A 19,049-nucleotide genomic window follows, 5' to 3' on the forward strand; every position below is an offset into this window, starting at 1 on the left:
ATAACTATTGGTATTCAAGCAGATATATAGTCTTATCTCTCCCTGCTTTGGTTATAATAACAGTTCTTTTGATATTGCCATCTCTGTGTCAGTTTGGTCTGACCTCTGTTGTGAATTCCTCTGTCTTGCTAAAAGCTGGTCTTTTCCTGGGAATGGGTGCTTCCTTCATTTTGTTTAATGTCAGTTATGATAGTTTTATCGTGGAGGAGTGAAAAGTGATCCTTTGTTCATAAACAACCTGGGTGTGCCAAAGGGACTTATTACTGCTCATTTTATCTTATTTGTCAAACTTTTACAGCTGGTGGAAACTTAAAACATAGTGCCATATCACATTCTTTAATTGAGCTTGTCTTGGTTAAATATTAATTATTATTACATTTGTGAATCAAATATAATGCTGTATACTTGCCAGTTTGGGCCGGGCTCATCTGTACCTTAGACTGCACTTTGATGAGAAAGCACTGCAAATTTAGTCACATATCGATATGAGCAACTTCGGGCAGATCCTAAAGGAAATTGGGGAGTTTGGTTTGTTTCAGAAACGCTTATTATTTGCGTTATGCATCCCTGGCATGTTTGCTGCTTTTGACTCGATGGGTCAGGTGTTCACAGCCACACGTTTCCCACATCAGTGTAACACTGACTGGATCTTGGAGCGTGGACCCAACCTCACCGATGAGAGACGGAGAAATCTCACCGTCCCTGCGAACAAGGATGGAGAGTTTGAAAGCTGTAAAATGTTCACACCTGTGGATTTAGATTTGGAGACCATTGAAGCGTATGGGATCAACAGTTCAACTGGATGTATAGATGGATGGGACTATGAGGCACCCATGGGTGCTTCCAGCATTGTGACACAGGTAAAACAAAAACCATGTCCCTGAGTGCCGTGTATTGGGTCCCCTGCTTTCAGTTCTTATTTATTTCACCTTTTTTTCTTCTTGTCACCTTCCTTCCTGTTTTCAGTTTGATCTGGTTTGTGACAGGAGTGGGTTGATTGAGGTGTCACAGTCCGTCTCAATGGCAGGTGTTCTGGTTGGAGCGCTGGTGTTTGGGGCAGTATCTGACAGGTATGAACCCATAACACTTTCTTGTCAAGAGTTTCTGGTGTATTTTGATGATTTTGTGAAGCAGTGTGCAATCATGGGAGATTTGTCTTCACTGTTAAAGATCTATATGACGTGACTTACTGACAAAGATTATGTTTATGTTTAATGTAGGGAAAAATTAGTTTGGGGAATATTTACAGAACCACTTTCAGAGTGTTACTATTCCCCTTAAAATAAAGGGGAATAATAAGAGAGAAGGATGCAGGAAGACAACCACATGCAGCTCTCGCCTTCACTCAGCTTCATTGAGTTGCATAACAGTGCAAATAAAATATACAGCACATTTTCCAAAGTACGAAGACACTCAGTTTCAAGCCCAAAGTTATCAAAAACGTATTATTAAACATAACAGCACAAACAGTATGAATACAACAACATGTGGCTTAAATGTAAAAAAATGGCGAGACCACAGGGTCTCCTGCTGCAAGTTTACAAAGCGTCCGAGCCAGGAAAATAGCAACAGTTGAACAACAGTGTAAAACTGCTATTCTTCCTCCATATAAAACAAAGTGAAATCTCTTACAAATGTGTTCATAACTTCAAAGTGCTTGGTGTACAGTAATTATCTTAAATCCGTGTTTCTCATGGTAGAGGTAAAGTTAATAAAGTATAGGAGGATGACATACTCTTTCTTCTCTCTTTGTAGGTTTGGTCGGCGTATTACGATCCAGCTTTTAGTCCTTGTCCTGCTCTTGTTTGGTGTGGGGGCTGCTTTCACACCCAACGTCTATATTTACATGGTTTTCAAATTTTTCTCTGGGAGTTCAGCAATTGTCAATATGATGATCACATCTGTGATGGGTAGGTCTGCTTTTTCCATAGTTTTAATCAAACATATGATATGATGATGATCATTTGTCAAAGACACTTAACCATATTAAAGATAATCATAAACCTGCAGCTCACTGGTATATATTAAATAACTCTGAAAGACTTAAATTGACAATCCTTCACCATAATCACACCAGTAAAGTATCATGGAGTATCATGTAGGAACTATGCTACAAACTAAACACTGTTGTGACCACTGAAATAATATGTACAATCCTCATCTGTCATACAGTGATTGAGTGGACTGGTCCCTCTAAGGCTGCTCTTTGCACCTTGATCATCATGGTCTTCTATTCTCTCGGACTGGCGGTGTTGCCTGGCATTGCGTATTTAATCCACGACTGGAGGATCCTGCAGCTGGTGGTCTTCAGTCCTCTTGTCCTTGTGCTGGGAATGTTTTACTGGTTTCTCCCAGAATCACCTCGCTGGCTCATGACCCAGGGCAGGAGGGAGGAGGCACAAAAGGAGCTTCGGAGGGCAGCCAAAGTCAACGGGAGGACTGTCCTAGAAAATCAGCTGGACAAGGTGAGCTGCATCAAACACAATGTACCTCTCTCTGAATACATCTCTCTGTAATGTGTTCACTTTCTTCTCTTTCCTCTCCTCTTAGCTAGAGGTGGAGGTTACATCTGAGAGAAGAAACATGTTGGACATCTTCCAAATACCGTCTTTGAGAAAACGTACCCTCATAATGACTTTTAACTGGTGTGTCTTTTTTTCTAATTCATATAATTGCTCAAGTCTTTCTCAGTCAATGAATCACTATAGATGACACATTAATAGTACAATTATATGTAATAGTTACAGCGGTAATAGTATGCATTTGTCCCAGTAACCCTGGTTTTATGTAGGAAAACTGAACATGTCTCTCTCTGATACTAGGTTTGCAGCAGGTATTCTCTACTTTGGACTGAGCCTAAATGTTGGCAGCTTTGGCCTGGATATCTACCTCACACAGCTCATCTTTGGCATTGTTGAAATCCCTGCAAACCTGGGCAGTGTGTTTCTGATTCAGCACTTCGGAAGGAGAATATGCCAATCATGCTTCCTGTTTTTTGGGGGTGCTGCTTGCCTCATGGTCCTTGCTATCCCAAAGGGTACTTTGTAAATCCTTGGACATGTTTTAATTGGCTGACTCCATTGTTACAGAGCTGTTAAGTTTTCAGTGTGCAGTATGTTTTTCAAATATATGATTTACCCAACAGATCTTCCAGCGGTGGTAACAACCATAGCTGTACTGGGCAAATTTGCTGCCACTGCATCTATCAACTCAGCCTATGTTTACACTGCAGAATTATACCCAACCATTTTAAGGTAATGCCACTCTTTCTGCTGCTGCTCATGATGATTACATGAGCTATCTTGGTCACACTGATCTGTTATTTTTAATAGTAAGTATTATGGTGATAGACTGCAGTGTTAAATAGTGATAGACTGCAGAGCTTAAATGTGTCTTGAATGAAATATATACATTTATACTGTATATACATGCAATTAACCCTTCTTAAGTCCCGCCCATTTTTGGCACAACATCAGTCACCTGTCTCCTTTCCTACCACATTTTAAGTGAGCTAATGTTAGTAAAATGCTAGCCAATGAGCTGATGATTGATGTAGCTAGCTACTTAGCTAGCATTTTGCTAACATTAACTCTCGGCTGTAACTAACTAGCTAAAAATTGATGTAGATTAGCTAACTAGTTTGCCAGTGTTTTGTTAACATTAGCTTACTTAAGATACGACTATATACAATACATATCACTTTTACAGGCCCCCCAGCAACATCTGTAACCGTCTTTATGAAAAATAAAAGTTCACCATAGACAAGCTCACAGTATATTTAAGTACAGTAAAAAAGAAATAGTTTCTTTCTTCAAAACCATTTTCTTTAATATGTGCACTTCAAATGGTTCTGAAATGGATAGAGTGTCTTCCTACAAGTACCTTGCATTTGCTCATGTATATTTATAAAGCTAGCTTACAAAAGCTAACTAAGTACCTGATATCCCTCATTGCATGGGGTTCTAATCACAACCAGAGAAGTTGTCAGGATTGTTCAGCACTTGAGGTCCCTCAAGTCAAACCCGAATGGGAAAACTGCTCACTGTGGGCTTCGTGATGAGTCCATTGTGCATTCTTACAGGCAGAGTGGTGTCGGCATAAACTCCATGTGTGCTCGGGTGGGGAGCGTCCTGGCTCCACTGATCAGGCTCCTGGAGGTCTTCCATTACACCATCCCCATGCTGATATATGGCATCACCCCTGTTGCTGCTGGGGGTTTCTGTTTGCTACTGCCTGAAACCCTCAATGCTGAACTTCAGGACCAAATTGAGATGAAATGAGCTGAGTATAAAGACTGAGTTCGGAAAAAAAACACATGTATACAAAATACACTGACTATTAATAGGAAATAATTATATATTATGATACTATTTTACATTTTTGATTCTAGAAAACCTATGAATGGACCTACAAGGAACAGATACATTGTTGACGCAAGAGAGCACAAACTTGTAATTTGTAAAGAAATCATAATCAGAAGTTCTTAGTTTCTCTTTTTTTGATTGATTTTATGAAGTCTGTCTGTTTTTGTATGTTTAACTACAGTTTAGGATGCAGACATCATACTTAGAAGTAATTATTAAGGATCAAACATTATTGAAAGATTTTATTTTATTTCAAAGTTTTATAATGTATAAATTATAATATATTTACATGTATCCCTGTCAGAGACAGAGCAGCAAAAGTAATCAGAACAGGATATGTCCAAAGTCCAGACGTTATTGATTTATCTTGTCCCTCTGCACCACAAAGCTCATTGTATGAATGTTATGTTAATATTGTTACATAAACAAAGTTTGACTTTATTTCTTATGACTGTCTGTATCATTGCTCATTTTATTGTTTTGTGACTGGTAGATCCATAACAACTATTGCTGTTGTTCAGTATTGAAACACCCACAGGTACTGTGAAAACGTACGTCGGTCTGGGATAGTAACTGATTAAAGGTTAATTATCAGATCTGTGTGACGCTGGCTGGCGCTCATCCAAGTCTCACTGCACTTTGATGAGGGAACACTGCAAATTCAGCAGCTTAAGAATATGAGGAACTTTGGGCAGATTCTAAAGGAAATTGGGGAGTTTGGTTTGTTTCAGAAACAGTTATTGGTTTTATTATGCCTCCCCATCATGTTTTCTGGTTTTGACACAATTAGTCAGGTGTTTATAGGACTGAGTTTCCTACATCAGTGTAACACTGACTGGATCTTGGAGCGTGGACCCAACCTGACCGATGAGAAGCGGAGAAATCTCACCCTTCCCGTGAACAAGGATGGAAAGTATGAAAGCTGTGAAATGTTCACGCCTGTGGATTTGGATTTGGAAACCATTGAAGCGTATGGGATTAACAGTACAACTGGATGTATAGATGGATGGGACTATGAGGCACCCATGGGTGCTTCCGGCATTATGACAGATGTAAGTATATGAATGTTTTTGCTTGGTGAAACAGTGTGTTTACCTACGTTTCATGAACTGATCCCTCTGTCTGGTTTCTCCCACAGTCAGCTCGCTGGCTCATGGCCCAGGGCCGCAAGGAGGAGGCACAAAAGGAGCTCCAGAGGGCAGCCAGGGTGAATGGGAGGACGGTACCACAAACACGGTACCACAAACACACATCAAGGACACTTCAACCAAAATCCAGTGATGCTCTCAATTACAAACTGTTTACATGATATACTTTTCACTTGTTTAGATAGAGATGGAGGGAACCTTTGAAAGAAGAAGTATGTTGGGCATCTTACGATTTCCATATTTGAGGAAACAGACTCTCATAATGGGCTTTAACCGGTGTGTCTTTGGTTTGTTTTTTAAATATAGTATAGTAGTAATATAGTATATTATAATATAGTATATTAACAAACTAAATTATGCCATAGCAATTATTTTTTAAAGCGTTGAAACTTAAAGCATCTTCTTACCTCTCATACCAGGTTTTCAACAAGTCTGCTATATTATGGACTGAGCCTGAATATTGACAGTTTTGGCCTGAATATCTACCTGACACTTTTATGCAGACAGAGAGGGGGTTGTAAGGAATCAAGAAAAGTTGGGACACCTGTAGGAATTGGTAGCACCAATAGCATGTGACCAATGCTGTCCTGTCTGCTACACATGATTGCAGTGCATGTGCCAAAGGGACTTATTACTGCTCATTTTATCTTATTTGTCAAACTTTTACAGCTGGTGGAAGCTTACATCATAGTACCATATCACACTCTTTAATTGTACTTGGCTCGGTTAAAGATTAATTATAAAGATAAGATATTTGTGATTCAGATATAATGCTGGTCACGTGCCAGTTTGGGTCGGGCTCATCTGTACCTTAAACTGCACTTTGATGAGAAAGCACTGCAAATTTAGCAGCTTAAGAATATGAGCAACTTCGGGCAGATCCTAAAGGAAATTGGGGAGTTTGGTTTGTTTCAGAAACGCTTATTATTTGCATTATGCATCCCTGGCATGTTTGCTGCTTTTGACTCGATGGGTCAGGTGTTCACAGCCACACGTTTCCCACATCAGTGTAACACTGACTGGATCTTGGAGCGTGGACCCAACCTCACCGATGAGAGACGGAGAAATCTCACCGTCCCTGCGAACAAGGATGGAGGGTTTGAAAGCTGTAAAATGTTCACACCTGTGGATTTAGATTTGGAGACCATTGAAGCGTATGGGATCAACAGTTCAACTGGATGTATAGATGGATGGGACTATGAGGCACCCATGGGTGATTCCAGCATTGTGACACAGGTAAAACAAAAACCATGTCCCTGAGTGCCGTGTATTGGGTCCCCTGCTTTCAGTTCTTATTTATTTCACCTTTTTTCTTCCTGTCACCTTCCTTCCTGTTTTCAGTTTGATCTGGTTTGTGACAGGAGTGGGTTGATTGAGGTGTCACAGTCCGTCTCAATGGCAGGTGTTCTGGTTGGAGCGCTGGTGTTTGGGGCAGTATCTGACAGGTATGAACCCATAACACTTTCTTATCATGAGTTTCTGGTGTATTTTGATGATTTTGTGAAGCAGTGTGCAATCATGGGAGATTTGTCTTCACTGTTAAACAACCACCACTGCAGACAAAGATCTATATGATGTGACTCAGTGTTACTAAGTATTCCCCTTAAAAAGTATTCCCCTTAAAATAAAGGGGAATAATAAGGAAGAAAGATCTTTGAGCTTTTTTTAAAATTGTATTTCTGTGATCTCATATTCTATGTATTATCATTAAAAAAATAGTGGTATTTTGATAGTATTATATAGTTTTAAATTAATTTATTGCATTACCAATGGATCGAAAATTGATCAACCTGTGTTCCTCTTTTGAGTCACCGGCTGCCTAAAAAGTGTTTTAACAGTGACCAATACCTTTACAGACAACACTCTAACATAGAGAACCAATTATGAAATGACATGTTCTGATGACATATATTAGTGTCATAACTGTAATAAGAAAAGAATGAAATTAGCCTTTCAAATGTACAATAATAGGAATGTTATTGTAATGAGTAGGAATAAAAATGTAAATTAAATAGTTCTGAGAAATGTGCAGAGTGATTTCATGCTAATAAAGTTAATAAAGTATAGGAGGATGACATACTCTTTCTTCTCTCTTTGTAGGTTTGGTCGGCGTATTACGATCCTGCTTTTAGTCCTTGTCCTGCTCTTGTTTGGTGTGGGGGCTGCTTTCACACCCAACGTCTATATATACATGGTTTTCAAATTTTTCTCTGGGAGTTCAGCTATTGTCAATGTGATGATCACATGTGTGATGGGTAGGTCTGCTTTTTCCATAGTTTTAATTCAACATATGATATGATATGATATGATCAATTGATATTATCAGTCTGTCTTTTTGTACTCTTTTTTCATTAAGCATACTGAGTTATATTGCCTTATCTTATGAGAGAGAGTTAACAGGCATCATTAGAGATACTTCTGTTGCATTCAAATCAAAGTTATCTGAGATGTAAAATACTGGCACAGGATTAGAAGAAAGTATCATGTCATGTTAATGTGGATGACTAACATCACCTCATGATCATTTGTCAAAGACACTTAACCATATTCTTAGTAAAGACTTAAGTTAACCTCTAAGAAGGGGTGTCATACTCTTGTTTTCATTCAAAAAAGTGACTTCAGTGGCTGCCTGGAACATCCAAAACCACAATTTGGGACGTAAACAAAAGCAGAATGCATGGATTTGCAAATACTTTTTGGCTTGTATTTAATATAACACAGTACAAAAGAGAAGATATTTTATTTTCAAGCTGATAAATCTTGTTGTTTGTTGTAAACATAAATAATTTCTGAATTTGATGGCTGCAGCATGTTTCAGAGAAGTTGGGAGAGGGGCAACAAGATACTGGAAAGTTGTTCAGTGCTAAAAAAAAAACACTTGTTTGGAGCATTTCACAGATAAATGGGTTAATTGATAACAGGTAACAACATCATGATTGGGTATTACAGGGGCATCCTTGAAAGGCTCAGTCATTCACAAGCATGGATGGGGAAAAGTCTTTAGTAGTTTGAATTAAAAATCATGCAGGAACTACGCTACAAACTAAACACTGTTGTGACCACTGAAATAATATGTACAATCCTCATCTGTCATACAGTGATTGAGTGGACTAGTCCCTCTAAGGCTGCTCTTTGCACCTTGATCAACATGGCCTTCTATTCTCTCGGACTGATGGTATTGTCTGGCATTGCGTATTTAATCCACGACTGGAGGATCCTGCAGCTGGTGCTCTTTAGCCCTCTTGTCCTTGTGTTGGGAATGTTTTACTGGTTTCTCCCAGAATCGCCTCGCTGGCTCATGACCCAGGGCAGGAGGGAGGAGGCACAAAAGGAGCTTCGGAGGGCAGCCAAAATCAACGGGAGGACTGTCCCAGAAAATCAGCTGGACAAGGTGAGCTGCATCAAACACAATGTACCTCTCTGTGAATAAATCTCTCTGTAATGTGTTCACTTTCTTCTCTTTCTTCTCCTCTTAGCTAGAGGTGGAGGTTACATCTGAAAGAAAAAACATGTTGGACATCTTCCGAATACCATCTTTGAGAAAACGTACCCTCATAATGACTTTTAACTGGTGTGTCTTTTTTTCTAATTCATATAATTGCTCAAGTCTTTCTCAGTCAATTAATCACTATAGATGACACGTTAATAGTACAATTATATGTAATAGTTACAGCAGTAATAGTATGCATTTGTCCCAGTAACCCTGGTTTTATGTAGGAAAACTGAACTAAATGTCTCTCTCTGATACTAGGTTTGCAGCAGGTATTCTCTACTTTGGACTGAGCCTAAATGTTGGCAGCTTTGGCCTGGATATCTACCTCACACAGCTCATCTTTGGCATTGTTGAAATCCCTGCAAACCTGGGCAGTGTGTTTCTGATTCAGCACTTCGGAAGGAGAATATGCCAATCATGCTTCCTGTTTTTTGGGGGTGCTGCTTGCCTCATGGTCCTTGCTATCCCAAAGGGTACTTTGTAAATCCTTGGACATGTTTTAATTGGCTGACTCCATTGTTACAGAGCTGTTAAGTTTTCAGTGTGCAGTATGTTTTTCAAATATATGATTTACCCAACAGATCTTCCAGCGGTGGTAACAACCATAGCTGTACTGGGCAAATTTGCTGCCACTGCATCTATCAACTCAGCCTATGTTTACACTGCAGAATTATACCCAACCATTTTAAGGTAATGCCACTCTTTCTGCTGCTGCTCATGATGATTACATGAGCTATCTTGGTCACACTGATCTGTTATTTTTAATAGTACGTATTATGGTGATAGACTGCAGTGTTAAATAGTGATAGACTGCAGAGCTTAAATGTGTCTTGAATGGAATATATACATTTATACTGTATATACATGCAATTAACCCTTCTTAAGTCCCGCCCATTTTTGGCAGAACATCAGTCACCTGTCTCCTTTCCTACCACATTTTAAGTGAGCTAATGTTAGTAAAATGCTAGCCAATGAGCTGATGATTGATGTAGCTAGCTACTTAGCTAGCATTTTGCTAACATTAACTCTCGGCTGTAACTAACTAGCTAAAAATTGATGTAGATTAGCTAACTAGTTTGCCAGTGTTTTGTTAACATTAGCTTACTTAAGATACGACTATATACAATACATATCACTTTTACAGGCCCCCCAGCAACATCTGTAACCGTCTTTATGAAAAATAAAAGTTCACCATAGACAAGCTCACAGTATATTTAAGTACAGTAAAAAAGAAATAGTTTCTTTCTTCAAAACCATTTTCTTTAATATGTGCACTTCAAATGGTTCTGAAATGGATAGAGTGTCTTCCTACAAGTACCTTGCATTTGCTCATGTATATTTATAAAGCTAGCTTACAAAAGCTAACTAAGTACCTGATATCCCTCATTGCATGGGGTTCTAATCACTACCAGAGAAGTTCTCAGGATTGTTCAGCATTTGAGGTCCCTCAAGTCAAACCCAAATGGGAAAACTGCTCACTGTGGGCTTCGTGATGAGTCCATTGTGCATTCTTACAGGCAGAGTGGTGTCGGCATAAACTCCATGTGTGCTCGGGCGGGGAGCGTCCTGGCTCCACTGATCAGGCTCCTGGAGGTCTTCCATTACACCATCCCCATGCTGATATATGGCATCACCCCTGTTGCTGCTGGGGGTTTCTGTTTGCTACTGCCTGAAACCCTCAATGCTGAACTTCAGGACCAAATTGAGATGAAATGAGCTGAGTATAAAGACTGAGTTTGGAAAAAAAACACATGTATACAAAATACACTGACTATTAATAGGAAATAATTATATATTATGATACTATTTTACATTTTTGATTCTAGAAAACCTATGAATGGACCCACAAGGAACAGATACATTGTTGACACAAGAGAGCACAAACTTGTAATTTGTAATGAAATCATAATCAGAAGTTCTTAGTTTCTTTTTTTGATTGATTTTATGAAGTCTGTCTGTTTTTGTAAGTTTAACTACAGTTTAGGATGCAGACATCATACTTAGAAGTAATTATTAAGGATCAAACATTATTGAAAGATTTTATTTTATTTCAAAGTTTTATAATGTATAAATTATAATATATTTACATGTATCCCTGTCAGAGACAGAGCAGCAAAAGTAATCAGAACAGGATATGTCCAAAGTCCAGACGTTATTGATTTATCTTGTCCCTCTGCACCACAAAGCTCATTGTATGAATGTTATGTTAATATTGTTACATAAACAAAGTTTGACTATATTTCTTATGACTGTCTGTATCACTGCTCATTTTATTGTTTTGTGACTGGTAGATCCATAACAACTATTGCTGTTGTTCAGTATTGAAACACCCACAGGTACTGTGAAAACGTACGTCGGTCTGGGGTAGTAACAGATTAAAGGTTAATTATCTGATCTGTGTGACGCTGGCTGGCGCTCATCCAAGTCTCACTGCACTTTAATGAGGGAACACTGCAAATTCAGCAGCTTAAGAATATGAGCAACTTCGGGCAGATTCTAAAGGAAATTGGGGAGTTTGGTTTGTTTCAGAAACAGTTATTGGTTTTATTATGCCTCCCCATCATGTTTTCTGGTTTTGACACAATTAGTCAGGTGTTTATAGGACTGAGTTTCCTACATCACTGTAACACTGACTGGATCTTGGAGCGTGGACCCAACCTGACCGATGAGAAGCAGAGAAATCTCACCCTTCCCGTGAACAAGGATGGAAAGTATGAAAGCTGTGAAATGTTCACGCCTGTGGATTTAGATTTGGAAACCATTGAAGCGTATGGGATTAACAGTACAACTGGATGTATAGATGGATGGGACTATGAGGCACCCATGGGTGCTTCCAGCATTATGACAGATGTAAGTATATGAATGTTTTTGCTTGGTGAAACAGTGTGTTTACCTAAGTTTCATGAACTGATCCCTCTGTCCACAGATCTAGGTCTTTGACCTATTCTAACTTCTCCTTTCACATTAATTTGAGTTTGATCTGGTTTGTGACAAGAGTGGTTTGGTTGAAGTATCACAGTCCATCTACATGGCAGGTGTTCTGGTTGGAGTGCTGGTGTTTGGGGCCACTTCTGACAAGTATGAATGTAAAATGACAAAAGGGTAACATTTTACAGAAAGGAACACAAATATTTGAATACTTATCAGAGAATGAACAAGAAATCAATATGGAACTAACTGCCAGTGAACCATTTGTTAATGACAAACAAATAAGAAACAATTTAATGATTGATGAACAGTTAAGTATTTCCCAAATAATTTCTAATTGGGGACTATATAGAAAATAACGATGACTTATTAGAGAACAGACTGGAAGATCCTGTATTATGAATCATTAGTTACTTGCTGATGAGTATCTGTGAATTAATTCATTCATTAATAGTGACCACTTTCTTTATGAATGGTTCCTGATTAACTCTGAACCAGCTGGTGAATAGCACAAAACTAGTGATGTTTCATTAATGTACTAATTACTTATTGCTTTTTATTTTTGTGTCCCATAAAGTAAAGTGATAAATAATACTGAGTAGTTACTGTGTACTGAATCATAATGTCATCATTACCTGTCATTAACTAAATGGTTACTAAGTAATTATTACACAACAGTTATTGACAAAGACACAATCAATCCAAATTATAGGTATAATTTGCAACCCATCACATCAATATGACTGAAAAGGAAAACAAGTCTTTATAAATAAATGAATAATGAAAGATATTCTCTTTAATTATATTTTACTTGGTATATTTTACTCTATAAAATGAACCTGTCATAAAATGAACACATATAAAATGAATAGCAAACTAACAATAGATGACAGACTGAGATAGAGAAAGCTATGTTCTACCTTTGGACACACGTGACCGTTATCAATATGTACAAGTGTGCTACCATTCAGTCCCTTGAGTAATAAAGAACTTTAGAAGATCAAAAAACTAAACTTAACTCTTTGTGTTCTTTAAAAAGTATCTGAACCATCTGTAATTCTCTTCTTTTGTTTTTGTAGATTTGGGCAACGCTTTGCAATCCTTCTTTCACTCTTTCTCTTGCTGGTGTTCGGTGTAGACACTGCTTTCTCACCCAACATCTATGTTTATATGGTTCTTAAATTTTTCTCCGGGGGTTCGAGTGTTGTTCTGGTGATGCTCTCATCTGTGATGGGTATGTCCACTTTTTAAAACCACAATCAGAAAGACTTTACTTTAAATTGTTTTACTGTCATTGTTATTTTTATTGTTGGAACAGTTTTTTTTGTTTAAACTATACTCCAGATTTTCACTCCGACAATAAATGTGAATCCAGTGGCTGGATGGAACACAGAAAAAACATATTCAAAAGTCTGAAAAATTACGGTTTTGAAGAATGTCAGTCGGAGAATGAGGCATGCAAATAAAAACATGGGTTGGTGCTAGAATACAAATTAAACCCTGGGACCTTTAGTTGAGATAATTTACTATTCTTCCTGAGATAAATACAACATTTTAAGGTTTGTCAAACTCTTTTTTTTTTAAGTTAATCTAAAGAAGAAAAGTAAATTATCTCAACAAAAGATCAGCAGTTGGTAAAACTTCTTCATTTTGAGCTGTGTCAACTTTCCCATAGACCATAAAAAATATTTAAAAAATATAATATTATTCATTTCCATATAATTTTTTGCCAAAGTTACAGGGAGCCACTGGAGAGGAGCCAAAGAGCCACATGAGGCCCTGGAGCCTCAGGTTGCAGACCCTTGTGCCAGGTAAAAGATTAATCAGCAAGATCAGATATACTTATCGACTGTACTGGAAAGCAGGTTTATTCATACCTCACACTGCACTTTGATAAGGAACCAATGCAAAGGCAGCCACATATCAATATGAGTGACTTCGGGCAGATCCTACAGGAAATTGGCGGATTTGGTTTGTTTCAGAAACTGTTAATGGCTGTGTTATTCTTTTCTGTATGGTTTTCTCCTTTTGACACGATTGGTCAGGTGTTTATAGGACTGAGTTTCCCACATCAGTGTAACACTGACTGGATCTTGGAGCGTGGACCCAACCTGACGGATGAGGCACAAAGAAATCTCACCCTCCCTGTGAACAAGGATGGAGGGTTTGAAAGCTGTAAAATGTTCACACCTGTGGATTTGGATTTGGAAACCATTGAAGCGTATGGGATTAACAGTACAACTGGATGTATAGATGGATGGGACTATGAGGCACCCATGGGTGCTTCCAGCATTGTGACAGAGGTAAGAAACGCTTGTTTATACATTCACAGAGCAACACACTTCACTTTTTTACTAAATGAGAAATAATATTTTTTTTAGGATTGTTAATATGGAGGATATTCAATTGACAGACAGAACTAAGCAAATTAATTGTTTTGCTTCCACCGTTCCCCCAGGGTCTCTATGTTTCATGAATTGATCCCTCGCTGTGGCCCTGCCCTAAGACATTTCTCTGATCTATTCTTCTTCTCTTGTCACGTTGTTTTCAGTTTGATCTGGTTTGTGAGAAGAGTGGTTTGATTGAGATATCACAGTCCGTCGCCATGGCAGGTGCTCTGGTTGGAGGGCTGGTGTATGGGACAATTTCTGACAGGTATGAATGTAAAATGAAAAAAAAAAAAAATGCTGGTGCTTTGACGTTGACAAACATGACAACAACAAAATGCTAACCGGTCAAAATGGTTTAGAAAAAGCTATGCTCTACCTGAAGATGAACATGATGGATATGCAAAAGTGTGTCATCATTCAGTCTAAACAAGTAATAATTAACATGGAAAGACTAAGTCAAAGACCAGAAACCCGACTGAAACTATTCCATTGTAACCAAGAAGTAAAGAAATATAAACATTGGCTGTTAGATTGTTCAAAAACAATGTAGTCAAACACAAAACTTCAAAAAAGATAAACTTCACTTTTTGTGTCCCTCAAACATCTGTAATTCTCTTCCTGTCTTTTTCCAGATTTGGGCGACGCTTTGCAATCCTACTGTCAAACTCTGCCGTGCTGTTGTTTGGTGTGGGCACTGCTTTCTCACCCAACATCTACGTTTATATGGTCCTCAAATTTTTCTCTGGGAGTTCAAGTTTTGTTCTGATTATGCTCTCATCTGTGATGGGTAGGTTTGCTGTTTTTAACAGTTTTATTGTCATTGTTATTATTATTGTTTTTGACATTAAGAGCTTCTTTGACCAGTCACACTCCCAGTTTTCACTCACACAATAAACATGAATTTAGTGGCTGCCTAGGACATAGAAAAACATGATCAAAAATCTGAAACAATGTGGCTTTGAAAAATAAAGTATACAGTTTGTAATTTGTAGTCCATTGGCCAAAGCATACAAAAAATGCAAAAAAATAAAAATAAAAAAATAATAATAATAAAAAGTAAAAAAAAATCAGAATGACATGAAGGAGTGTACATAAGACTTTCATTATACTGGCTTAACCATGTCATGACACCTGTTGTGAACATAAAGGAGTCTCTATGAATATGTGTGACTGTTGTGTCATTTTAAATTCACAGTTGACATGTGACATGTCTTCAGTGGTGGAAAGAGTACTGAAAATCTGTACTCAAGTACAAGTACTATTACACTGCTAAAATATTACTCAATTACAAGTAAAAGTACTAGTGTTAGAAAAATACTTAAGTAAAAGTACAAAGTATTCGTCAAAAAACTACTCAGAGTATTAGTTACTTTTAACCGATGATGTCACCACTCAGAGGCTACAGGATCTCCATTTCAACCAGACTCATCTAGACATTGACTATGTTAGCATGGTGGGGGAAAACGCTGATTGCTACTGTGCATGTGCAACTCTCAGCAGAGACAAGAAGGAAGAAAGATTATTAACTCCGCAGTTACTTTGATTATCAGCTCGAGTAAAAACAATGTGTTTAATTAAAATGTTATTGATTCAGACTTAAGGACTGAGTGCAGCCTCCAATATCCACGATGGCCAGTTTGAACGTCTACTTTGCTTTAAAATGTATGTCAAAAATTACTAACTCCCTCTTGTTCATGACATAGTTATGGCAGTGAAATGACAGTCTTATGCATATTTTTTCAAATGTGTTACCGGACATGTGTTACCTAAAATTACAATCCGCAATCTATTGTAAAATCTCATTCATAGAGGTGGAGTGGACCTCTAAATCTGCTCTTTCCACATGGGTCATGGTTTGTTCCTATCCCGCTGGACTGATGGTGTTGTCTGGCCTCGCTTATGGAATCCACAACTGGAGGATCCTGCAGCTGGTGCTCTTCAGCCCTGGCCTTCTTCTTCTTGGAATACTCTACTGGTCAGCAGCCTCACACGCTGCATGCATGACTGTACTAGTCCATATGCGCCAATCATGTCGTTGCTTTTTCTGCACTGTTGGGACAGGAACTGCATTAACACTCGAAATCCTACTTTTTGATTTTGACCTGTATTCCGATTAGGTTTCTGCCACAGTCAGCTCGCTGGCTCATGGCCCAGGGCCGCAAGGAGGAGGCACTAAAGGAGCTCCAGAGGGCAGCCAGGGTGAATGGGAGGACGGTACCAGATGATCTGCTGGACAATGTGAGCTGCATCAAACACACTTTGGCTTCAACCAAAATCCAGTGATGCTCTCAATGAAAAACTATTTACATTACATACTTTTCACTTGTTTAGATAGAGATGGAGGGAACCGTTGAAAGAAGAAGTATGTTGGACATCTTACGATTTCCATATTTGAGAAAACGAACTTTCATAATGGGCTTTAACTGGTGTGTCTTTGTTTTTTTTTTAAAATATAGTACAAACTAAATCATGCCATAACAATTCTTTTTTAAAGTATTTAAACTACACCATCTTCTCATCTCTCATACCAGGTTTTCAACAAGTCTGCTATATTATGGACTGAGCCTGAATATTGGCAGTTTTGGCCTGAATATCTACCTGACACAGTTTGTCTTTGCTATTGTTGAAATTCCCGCACTGCTCGGCTGTTTGGCTCTAACTGAACACCTTGGAAGAAGATTATGTCAAATAGGCACCCTGCTTTTTGCGGGTGCTGGTTGCCTCTTGGTCCTTGCGATCCCAAATGGTATCTTTTAATTTTTGTACATGTTTTTAATATGTGAAAATATCTGTCATATGGATGTCAATTATTCAGTGCTTATTTGATATTATTTATCTATCAGATCTTCCTGTGGTGATAACCGTCATGGCCGTACTGGGAAAATTTTCTGCCACTGCCGCTTTTGCCACTTGCTATATTTACACTACAGAATTATATCCTACCGTTTTAAGGTAATGTCAGTCTACTGATGTTGATCAAACAAAAAAGACATATTAACTACAAACACCAATTCCAAAAGAAACTGGGACACTGTGTAAAAGTAAATAAAAACATCAGATCAGTATTCAGTTGAATACAATACAAAGACAAGATATTTCCTGTCCAAACTGATTGGGAAACATGCACTCATTCTGCATTTGATGCCGACAGCATGTTTCAATAAAGCTGGGGTAGGGCATGAAAAAGAAAATATCTGGATGGCGTCATATGTTGCTCCTGTATGTGCCCTTTGTCTTTTTTGCAGCTTTTCTTTTGTTACTCCTGTCCCAACTTGACATGTTGCAGGCATCAAAATCAGAATGAGAGTGTATATTTGCAAAAAAAAAAAAATTAAGTTAATCAGTTTGAAATATCCTGTCTTTGCACTCTATACAAATGAATACAAGTCAACATTTTTATTAAGTTTTACAAAGCATCCCAACTTTTTGGAATTGGGTTTAAATTAACAAACTGATGAGTCCATTGTATATTCTTGCAGGCAGAATGGCTTCGGTCTAAACGCAATGTGTGCTCGTGTTGGGGGCATCCTCGCGCCACTGGTCAGGTTCCTGGAGGTCTACCATCACACCATCCCCATGCTGATATACGGCATCATCCCCCTTGCTGCTGCAGGTTTCTCTTTGCTACTGCCTGAAACCCTCAATGTTGAACTTCAGGACCACGCTGAAGTGAAGTAAGACGATGAACCCTTTCAACACAGTTTAGAAATACATTAGATATTAATTCTTCACTCTTATTTGATCTTATGGACAAGTGATAGTGTTAAATTTAAACCTGCAATAGTTTTGCTTCTACATTTTTTGGACATTAGTTTTCACAGGGGTGTGAACTTCATTATTTCAGTAGTTTGGTGACAGACTCTCTAAAGGAACAAATTGATAAATACCTAAATGTAATATGACTTTAAAGACACAAACAAAAAGAGGGGAAATGCTATGTATGTTAAGTGTGTACACAAATACCTGCACTCAATATAACAGTTTTTAAAAAGTTGTGGATTAGCAGCTACTCTGACTGCAACACATTTGAAGCTTGGCGTTCTTCCTCAGGCAGCATCAATAAGTTATATACATATATATATACATAAAAACTATGTGTATTATTTAAGGGCAAGTAACACAATTCTAACACTAATCCTTATTTCTAATTTTCATTTCAGAAAACCAGAGAATGGGCCAACAGGGAGTGAAGTGCCATGTTGACGAAAATAATGAAGAGCAAAATACTGTACTTTATTAGGTTTTTAAAATGCAGGAATTAAATTGACAGTCTTGGCATAGTACTTAAGCACATAATGTAATGTAACTATAATGTTTTGAGTCTGCATCCACTTTTTGCATGTTGTCATTTGTTTTTATTCTGGTGTATTTTATCACAGGAATTTTAAAAATCACAGGAATTCAAATGTTCATATCCCAACATGAATTTCAATTCCTATTTCTAAGTTATTTGCAAAAATAAAAAAAAGTTTTATAATATGAGTAAACAATTAAAATTAATAAAATAAGAAAAAATTTAAAATTGAAACACATTTTAAGAACAAAAAATACCATATCAATGGCTATACAATAAAAAGAACCCAGATCTATTGAAGTTTTGTACGTGCAAAATAGAGAAAGCATGTTTCATTGTTTACTAGAACATGTATTCATTCACAAATTCTGGGTTAAGATGTTATTAATTAAAGAAATCAGTGACATAATTGGTCCAACAGTGATCATTTCT

At 37.9% G+C, this 19,049-nt stretch overlaps 3 protein-coding genes across 4 annotated transcripts; all 3 read left to right on the forward strand.

Moving 5' to 3' along the window:
• Nucleotides 1–382: 382 nt before the first annotated feature.
• On the forward strand, nucleotides 383–4,796 carry LOC146307597 (solute carrier family 22 member 13-like). Its single transcript, XM_084747181.1, has 8 exons — nucleotides 383–860; nucleotides 967–1,070; nucleotides 1,756–1,910; nucleotides 2,173–2,465; nucleotides 2,551–2,645; nucleotides 2,823–3,037; nucleotides 3,146–3,254; nucleotides 4,082–4,796. The coding sequence occupies exons 1-8, from the start codon at nucleotides 486–488 to the stop codon at nucleotides 4,278–4,280; spliced, it is 1,545 nt and encodes a 514-aa protein (XP_084603307.1). The 5' UTR covers nucleotides 383–485; the 3' UTR covers nucleotides 4,281–4,796.
• Nucleotides 4,797–6,373: 1,577 nt separating this feature from the next.
• Nucleotides 6,374–10,859, forward strand: LOC146307598 (solute carrier family 22 member 13-like). Its single transcript, XM_084746755.1, has 8 exons — nucleotides 6,374–6,748; nucleotides 6,854–6,957; nucleotides 7,613–7,767; nucleotides 8,611–8,903; nucleotides 8,989–9,083; nucleotides 9,264–9,478; nucleotides 9,587–9,695; nucleotides 10,523–10,859. The coding sequence occupies exons 1-8, from the start codon at nucleotides 6,374–6,376 to the stop codon at nucleotides 10,719–10,721; spliced, it is 1,545 nt and encodes a 514-aa protein (XP_084602881.1). The 3' UTR covers nucleotides 10,722–10,859.
• A 183-nt stretch (nucleotides 10,860–11,042) lies between these two features.
• On the forward strand, nucleotides 11,043–18,001 carry LOC146307599 (solute carrier family 22 member 13-like). 2 transcript variants are annotated; one of them, XM_084746754.1, is made up of 9 exons: nucleotides 11,043–11,855; nucleotides 11,980–12,083; nucleotides 13,013–13,167; nucleotides 16,133–16,298; nucleotides 16,441–16,561; nucleotides 16,655–16,749; nucleotides 16,855–17,069; nucleotides 17,167–17,275; nucleotides 17,803–18,001. In XM_084746754.1, exons 1-9 carry the CDS (start codon nucleotides 11,481–11,483, stop codon nucleotides 17,999–18,001), a joined length of 1,539 nt encoding a protein of 512 aa, XP_084602880.1. In that variant the 5' UTR covers nucleotides 11,043–11,480. The 2 variants fall into 2 exon arrangements, with proteins under 2 accessions (XP_084602880.1, XP_084602879.1); XM_084746753.1 differs by lacking the exons at nucleotides 11,043–11,855; nucleotides 11,980–12,083; nucleotides 13,013–13,167; nucleotides 17,803–18,001 and adding exons at nucleotides 13,847–14,236; nucleotides 14,485–14,588; nucleotides 14,956–15,110 and having other exon boundaries at nucleotides 16,855–17,209.
• Nucleotides 18,002–19,049: the final 1,048 nt, after the last annotated feature.

Source organism: Lutjanus erythropterus, chromosome 21 (genome assembly GCF_056507025.1).
Source record: "Lutjanus erythropterus isolate fLutEry1 chromosome 21, fLutEry1.hap2, whole genome shotgun sequence".
NCBI lineage: Eukaryota > Metazoa > Chordata > Actinopteri > Lutjaniformes > Lutjanidae > Lutjanus > Lutjanus erythropterus.

Coding starts and splice junctions, on each gene's coding strand:
- LOC146307597 (XM_084747181.1), top strand. CDS start 486: ATGAGCAACTTCGGGCAGATCCTAAAGGAAATTGGGGAGTTTGGTTTG. Junction 2,466..2,550: donor TAGAAAATCAGCTGGACAAG/GTGAGCTGCATC, acceptor CTCTCCTCTTAG/CTAGAGGTGGAGGTTACATC. Junction 2,646..2,822: donor CTCATAATGACTTTTAACTG/GTGTGTCTTTTT, acceptor CTCTGATACTAG/GTTTGCAGCAGGTATTCTCT.
- LOC146307598 (XM_084746755.1), top strand. CDS start 6,374: ATGAGCAACTTCGGGCAGATCCTAAAGGAAATTGGGGAGTTTGGTTTG. Junction 8,904..8,988: donor CAGAAAATCAGCTGGACAAG/GTGAGCTGCATC, acceptor TTCTCCTCTTAG/CTAGAGGTGGAGGTTACATC. Junction 9,084..9,263: donor CTCATAATGACTTTTAACTG/GTGTGTCTTTTT, acceptor CTCTGATACTAG/GTTTGCAGCAGGTATTCTCT.
- LOC146307599 (XM_084746754.1), top strand. CDS start 11,481: ATGAGCAACTTCGGGCAGATTCTAAAGGAAATTGGGGAGTTTGGTTTG. Junction 11,856..11,979: donor CTTCCAGCATTATGACAGAT/GTAAGTATATGA, acceptor CATTAATTTGAG/TTTGATCTGGTTTGTGACAA. Junction 13,168..16,132: donor GATGCTCTCATCTGTGATGG/GTATGTCCACTT, acceptor TCTCATTCATAG/AGGTGGAGTGGACCTCTAAA.